At 50.4% G+C, this 7553-nt stretch overlaps 1 protein-coding gene across 1 annotated transcript in view; it reads left to right on the top strand.

Moving 5' to 3' along the window:
• The window catches only part of GGT7 (gamma-glutamyltransferase 7), a gene marked incomplete at its 5' end in the record, with an annotated part of 11234 nt that extends 6883 nt beyond the window's left edge, over positions 1 to 4351 (top strand). Inside the window, 5 exons of the mRNA XM_010131634.1 lie at positions 25 to 177; positions 702 to 819; positions 1519 to 1656; positions 2598 to 2697; positions 4188 to 4351. Of these exons, the coding sequence (XP_010129936.1) occupies positions 25 to 177; positions 702 to 819; positions 1519 to 1656; positions 2598 to 2697; positions 4188 to 4351 (673 nt within the window). The remainder of the gene's footprint in view (positions 1 to 24; positions 178 to 701; positions 820 to 1518; positions 1657 to 2597; positions 2698 to 4187) is intronic.
• Between the last annotated feature and the right edge of the window lie 3202 nt (positions 4352 to 7553).

Here is a 7553-nt window from a genome sequence, read left to right as displayed (position 1 = left end):
TCTTTCCCTCCCTCATTGCTGAAGTAAATCAGAAGCTAATGCCCTGCGCCAGCTGATTAATGACTCCCAGTCCTTCTCGTCTGATCTCCCCATACCTCACTTCTCCGTGGACAGTGGACCTGCTGCCAGCCAGGTCCTTGTCATGGGACCGGATGACTTCATTGTTGCAGTTGTAAGGTAAAGGATTTACTTCTTCCCTCCATAATGTACTCCGAGGGTGGGAGCAGGAAGAAGAAAGCAGCTTCTACAGGACAGGATGGGACCAGACCTGGAGCGTCTGGGCTGCTGTGACCCAGTTAGTCCTGCAGCAGGAGAAATGGGGAATACAGGGTGATATGTGAGCTGGTGCTGCTCTGCCCTACACAATCCTACAGCCCTCCCACAGTGAAACACGTCTGGATTGGCCCCAGTCTGCTCCCTCGAGAAGACACGATGGCCAGATCTGAGGACTGATGGGAGCGTGGAGGCAGATCCATCACCTAGAGGGAATCCTTAAGCACGTGGAGGGACAGAGCTGCTACTGCTCCCAGGGTTCCTGCGCCTAACGACAGGGAGACTCCTCACATCTAGCCAGCCTTAAAGAACTACCAAAGAGTCCCTGTCAAGCCGAGATGGGACACAAAATTTGAGCCCTAAAAGGCTCAAAGTGTACAAAAATCTCTGAGAGGATTTTTATGAAATTTCTTTGTGTTTCTTTTCAGTTCGTTGAATCGTCCCTTTGGCAGTGGAATATTAACACCCTCTGGAGTCGTCTTGAACAGCCAGATGTTGGACTTCTCCTGGCAAAATAAAACAATGAACCACACCATTCCTGGGCCGGTAATGACATGACAAATCCTTCATCTGAGCTCTCTGTGCCAGTTTGCTCAGTTGTGTTCTCATCTTCCCAGCAGGGAGGCTATTTAATGCCTTATTAATAACGGAAAGACAACAGTCCGTGGAAAGCTCCTGTTTTTTCATTCTGTGAGCCACTGAAATGGAGGAAGTGGAAAGCTTTGTGTCTGTCAGTTGTAATGCAGCTCTATCAAACGATGCTGCACATCGCAGCTACCTGTTTTTCCTGCAGTCCAGATGCACTTTAAAGCAATCGTCCTTTTCTGTGGATTTGAAATAAGAACTCTATGAATTGCTGCTCTGCAGGCTTGGAAGTAACTTATAGCAGAAAAAAGTCTTCAGGTCTCGTAAGGAAACAGTCGCAGACCAGTACTGGTGGCTTCCAGCACTGCCCTGTTGTCTCTTCTTGCCTTGTATTGTAAAACCATCTCACTTGGCTGGGTCGGTGCTTTAGAAGTAGGTGAAGGGCTCCGTACACCACCTGTGAAAGAGCCGCAGCGTGAAACAGGTCAGATCCCTTTAACGTCAGAGAGCGGTGAGGGTCTCAGCCTGTAGAACTAACTATGCAAGAGCAGTTGCTGGCTGAAGCGTAAAGAGTAGGAAGTTGACCTCTGCAACTTGAGCTTCAGCAAAGCTTTAGTCGGCTCGATGAAATCTTTTGGTGTGTCTTTTCTTCAACTGCAGCAGAATCTCATTCAGCCTCGGAAACGGCCCCTGTCTTTCCTGTTGCCCACCATCGTGAGACCATCGGAGGGGATGTGCGGGACGTACCTGTGTCTGGGAGCTAACAATGGGGACAAAGCCTTGAGCAGCATCGTTCAGGTCAGTGCTGTGTCTGGGCACCCGCCCTCCCAGAGCAGCTGTTGAGCTCCACGCGGAATAGGTCCCCTCCTGTAGTACAGGCTTTCCCTTCGAGTGTCCCAGGCTGTGTGGACAGGAAACTGGTGGCCTCAGGATTACCAGTTCAGTCTCTGGTGTCACCAGTTCCACGAGTTTGGTTTCTCAAATCTCCAAGAGCTACCGATTTACTTTCTTGCACCTTTCCTGGTGGCACCACTCCTAATTTCAGAGAAAAAGCATCTTGGCAAAACCTGGAATGGTTTTGGGTCATTCTAATACCTGTTCAAAGCTCGTCTTAAGGATCATTAGGAGAAAACTGAGCACTTTGTATTCAGAGCCTGGCAGTCCTGTAGCCCTCTTCCCTGTGAAAGCTCCTTTATGTGCATTCCCGCTGAATTCCTCCCTGCTCAGCGCTTGCTGTAAGCTGGGCAGCTCCTCCTAATTTATGGTTCATAATGAGGTGAAGAACTTGCCCATAGCTTGACTGCATGTGCAGCAGCGATGGGTGCTAAAAAGGAAGGCACCACCAGAAGGGCTGGTTTTCCTTACCTTTTGAAGGCATCACTTAGAGCAAAATAAACCAACCTCTGCTTCCTAACGCTTTGTTTGGAGATGTCATGTGCTGAGCTTTTGGCTGTAACAACCGCATGTTTAGAAATTACATCATGTTCCAGACAAACAGCTCTCCTAATTTAGCAGGAGCTCTGAGACAAAAGCCCCTGCGTTGCTGGAAAGGTGCCGCTTTCCCACCAACAAGGGTGGTGGCCCAACAAGGCCCCTTTGTCCGTGCGTTAGGTAAATGGTTCCAAATCTCCTGCTGCACCTGCAGATGCTGGAGCCACTAGTTAGGGGCATGCTCAGGAAATTGGCTTCTCCTATTCTCATTACTTTTTAGTTACTGAGGATCTTCAATTCTCTTGCAGGTTTTGGTAAATGTTTTAACGTTTAACAAGAATCTGAGTGAAAGTTTGTCACTCGGTCGGCTTCACCCCCAGCTTCAGTCCAACGCCTTGCAGGTTGACAGTGAGTATGGACACGGGGTGTGCTGCAGCCTGCACGCCCGGCGGGGTTAGGGAGGAGCAGGGTTTGCTTGGCCCCCGGCTGTGGAACTACACCGGCCCAGCCACAGCTCGCCGTGTTCTAGGGTCCCCAGGGGCGCGCAGGGTTTTGAGGAAGACAAAAAGCAGCAATTTTGCTGCTTCCAAGCTTGGGGCCTTGCTGAGCAGTGCCCTGTCCCTCTTGTCTTGGGAACGCTCCCTGGCCCCTCCTCGCCACCTGTCCAAACTCTTCGGAGTTTATCAGCTTACCTTGCAGCTCTTCTGAGCTGTCCCAGCTCACCTCCCAGAGCAGCCTTGTCCTGGCCTCAAAACCTTTCGGCAACCTGGTGCCACTGAGGATACCCAAATAATCAGAGTTGCAACCACAGCTTCCCCCTGCCAGGTCCTGAAAGCCAGTGGATCTTGCTGCACTCTTACTGCTGCCCTAAATGATAGTACTTGGCTGTGTCCCCTAACTCCAGCAGCTGAGCAGAAAATAAGGCTTATGACAAGGCTTATGACAAGGCCTGTAGCTTCACAGTGCTGGGAATGCAGCATCAGTGCTGACATGCTGGAGGCGGAGCTGCCAGCGCTCATCCTGGTTAGTACAAGTCTTGGTCTATCTGGTGGTTTTCCCAAAGCCCGGTACCTTCCCAGAGCGAACCAGGAGTGAAATCTGGTTCTCATTTCACAAAACAGCCAAAGTTTCAGAGGAGTATCTGAAAATGCCTGTTGAGTGTGACCTGCAGACTTGGAAACTAGAATGCGATGGAAACAAATCCAAACCTATGGGATCTGTGTGGACACACCTGCAATGTATGTAGCTTAAATAACTGGGGGGATTGCGTGCCTGCTACGTCCTCAGCTTTGCATCTTCAGGCGCTTCTATCCACACAGAAATTACAAAAGGTCGATTAAATGAAACAAAAGCTGAGGAGCGAGCAGCCAGAGGCAGATAGCGGGCAGATTCAGAAATGCGTGAGGGGAGGTTGAAGGCTCGTCACAGAGTTTGTCGTTCAGCAGCTCATTTTACTACTGCTTGCTTTGTGCTGCCTCGTGTCTTATACTGTGTAACAGCTGCTAATGCTGTTATTTGTAACTCAGCTTTTAGGAGGGGGGGCTGCCCTGTGTCCTGTAACAGGAACAACTACAACAGGGGCCAACGACCTGTCTTCCCCTTTTCCAAAGAGGAGGGTCTCCCACGCCTCTAGCTGGTCTGCTGGGTCCTCTCGTTTGCCCAGCGCACAGAGTGCTGCCCAGCTCTGAACAGCCTTTGCTGCCGAGAGCTGACGCCGCTCCCGCAGCAGCGAGTGCTGGTCCCCCCCTAGACGCTTTGCTCACCCTACCCAGGACACCTTCTGAAGAGGCTGCAGGTGGTTTCCCTCACGCTGCAGACCCCAGCAGGGTTAGAGCAGAGCTTTGCATCAAAGGCAACAGTGCTTTTAGTTACAAACTCCTCTTTTAAAATCCCTGCAGGTGAGTTTCCCGAAGAAGATATTGAATCTCTTGTAGCCAGGGGCCATCCAGTGGATAAAGTCAAAGTGCTGTCCCTAGTTCACGGGGCCAGGAGAACCAACAGTTTCATCATTGGCCTGAAGGACCCCAGGAGCGTGGATGCTGCCGGAGCCACAATATCGTAGCACCTCGCTGATGACATGGTCACAGAACAAGGCTTAGAGAAATCAACCCCAGTAACGTGCATGTTCTGAAACAGCCCATTCTCCACCCCCGGGGCAGAAGCCCCTGTACACGCTCCTGAGTAGACTTTCCGTGTGCCCCCCAGGATGACACCAGAGGGGCTAGCGGCAGCAACATACGGCACTCTGATTTTTTTTCTTTTATTTTTAAATGATTTGTCTTGCAGACAGCCCGGTCCCTGCTACAGGAATGCAGGGATTATGCTTTTTTGGGGCGGTCTTGCTAATAATTTCCGTCTTTTCCAAAGCCCAGTTCCAGCCGATGTCCTAATTTTAGTGAGCAGGAGCATTAGCAAAGGAAAAACTGACTGATGACGATACTGTCGTCTTCACCTCCCTGTCTTCCCAAGTTCGTTCTTTGTCTCGTGTAAGCCGGTGATTACACAGCCCAGTGTGGCGTGTGTAGGTACCAGCAGCTGCAGCACCAGGGAGTCCTCTGCTGCTCCCTGGGGGCCAGCTGGTTTTTACCAGTGTGCAGCCCCCTGCGTTAGTTCCTGTTCCCACATTGCTACAAACTGCATTTCGGGAGCTTTTGGGATCAGGTGGCTGCGCAGACTCGCTGGCAGTCTGGGTTTGTGACTGGAGCAATGGTTTTCAACTCCGAACGACTTGGGGACGGACCCCCAGTAGTTTTCTTAGAGGTTCAGCCGCCTCCGTGGTGAACTGAAGCTTAGTGGTAACAGGCTTAGTTTTCTTAGATACTTTTTGGAGATATCTTAGCAGCACTCCATGGACTCGTAAAAATCCAGAGACTTGTAAAAATCCACAGAGCACGGACTGAAAACCACATGGAGAGCATTTAGGTAAGTTCAGGGATTTGCTTGCACTGCCTTATCTCAGTCTGCTCGAAAGCCCGAATCGTGCCATCCCTACAGAGGGGTCTGGGATTTTCTACTTCCTACATACCTGCCGGGTCTTCAGCTCGGTATTTTGATACTGGTGGCTCTACTGGAAAAGCTGAAGAGCGTGAGATGAAAGGTACAAACCCAAGCAAATGCTACTGAGATAATTTTCTGCCTGCAGCAGGTAGTGCAGAATACAAGAGTCCTTCTGCAATACTTGTCTGAAATAGAGGGAAGGAATAATACCACACCTGCGAGCCGCACCGCTTCACTCAACCCGCATTTGGCCAGTTTCTTTTCCTAGCAAATTAGACACCTGGCACTGAAAAATGCTGGAACTAGATCGTTTTCTGTGGTCTAAAATGTGATTATTTCCTTCATGCTGCAAATGCATCTGTGACCACTGTACGTATTATATATGTACGTCGACTTATGGTTGTCTTGGTCTTTCCTTTGATGGTTACACGAGTCACCCCCACGCTTCCTCCTGAGGCACCAGGAACACCCATCTGTTTGTGACACACCTTCTAACACTCGCTGCCGTTTGACACAGGGAGCCTGCGGGTCGTTTTGGGGCGGTCAGGGCACTGCAGCAGATAATCGGACTAATCACTCCTGCCACCTGCCAGCCGAGGATCTACGTGAAGCCTCGCGTGTTGTGCTGAGCAAGGACAGAGATGCTTTTATGCTCTGCTGAAGCGCAGCCACCCATGAGGAGAGCGGGGCAGCTACCCAGCAGACGGGAACACAGCGGATTTTCTGTTCGAACTGCATCAGCGGCCTCAGCTGAGAGATGGGGGAAGTACACGCTGTCTTTGGGAAGTTGTCTTCTGTGCCACCACACGGCCCGCAGGGCAAGAAGAGACTTTCTTCACCGTAGGGTCATCAAACCTATTTCTTTATTTTTCTTTCATCAGCACTAGAGCTGGTCACTGCCCAAAGTTCACGTGTCCTGGAGCAGACTGTGTGTCTTGGAGCAGAGCTCTTCAGGTTGTCAGGGGGGATGTGGTCGCCGGTGACAGTCTGGGGTTCTCTGGTTCGGTGCAGCAGTGATTGTCCCTCGGGCACGGAGGTTTACTGGGCACAGCTGCAAAATGAGTGGTCAAGTCATCGTCTGCATGGAACATCACAGAGCACCCAAAGGGGAAATTCCTCCTTGTTAACCAAATTCACCAACTCACCTCTGAAGCTGTAAACTGTGTGTTCCTCTGGAAGTTAAAGACGCTGGTCTCAACTCAAAACGGCACTCACGTGCCCCAAGGTACAATTTCAAAGCAATTATTCAGAACCGTAAAATAAAGCATGTTCTGAAATGCTCTGCTGGATCATGGCCTGTGTTGCAAAAAAGAGAAAATTTAAAATAAAATAACTGGAAGGTGGAACTTGGGCTCTAGGTCGTGGCTGAGAGAAGTAAAGATATTCTGAATTATTTCCCGTTTTCTCTGTTTAAAAACAGCATCAGCACAGCACAAATGTAGTCAGTACAGGAACCTTTAATCCGCTAATGGGCCCCCTGTCTCTGATGCTTTGAGTCCATCTGTTATAGTGAGACCTGATGAATTTAATGTGAGGTATCAAGAAATACTTGCTGTTTCCTTCGGTACAGGTGAGACAGGTATTGCAAAATAAAGGACCGTGTTCTGGAGACGGGCGTGTGCAGAGTAACGGCATTGTTTTCAACCCGCTATAGCAGGTGTCGAACAGCTCTGAAGCAGAATTTGTCCCGAAACTTTGACGTGAAAGTATCGGTGAGGAGCTCAGACACAAAATAAAAAATATAAAGTGGCTGAGAAAAACAGTAAAGAAAATTTTCAAAGGAACAAAATAAACCCAAACAAAATAAAGGAAAAAAAAGGAAAAGATGCCTTTGCCAGCTCTGACTGCAGTCATCTGGAACGTGATCGGTTTGTCTCTGCCCACATTTGCACTGTCCCCATCTAGGTTTTTACACCGGGAGAAGCTGGAGAAAGGCTCTGCCGCCCAGTGCCTGCCCCCTTGATCAGGATTTCTCCCAAAGGCTCGAGGCTGTTCATGGGCACAGAGAACACGCAGTGCTCCGTGACCTTTACACACTGCTGTCCCCTGCGTGCATCGAGCACCCATCGCTGTGGGTAACAGCCCAAAGGGGTGACGAGGCAGAGGTCGGGGCTGCTTGGGGGGGACGAGGATGCTCTGGCCCCTCAGCTATGCCCATCACTGTCCTGTTTGGTGCCCCGACACTGAGGGGGGCTGGAGCCTGCCTCACTCCCGCTGTCTTGGGGGGGCAGTTGCTCCGGGGGATGGCGGGAGCAGTGAGACATGCG

Source organism: Buceros rhinoceros, unplaced genomic scaffold (genome assembly GCF_000710305.1).
Source record: "Buceros rhinoceros silvestris isolate BGI_N320 unplaced genomic scaffold, ASM71030v1 scaffold23932, whole genome shotgun sequence".
In the NCBI taxonomy this organism is placed as follows: Eukaryota; Metazoa; Chordata; class Aves; order Bucerotiformes; family Bucerotidae; genus Buceros; species Buceros rhinoceros.
The sequence above is the reverse complement of the archived record's forward strand: the minus strand, read 5'-3'. Positions and strand labels throughout refer to the sequence as shown.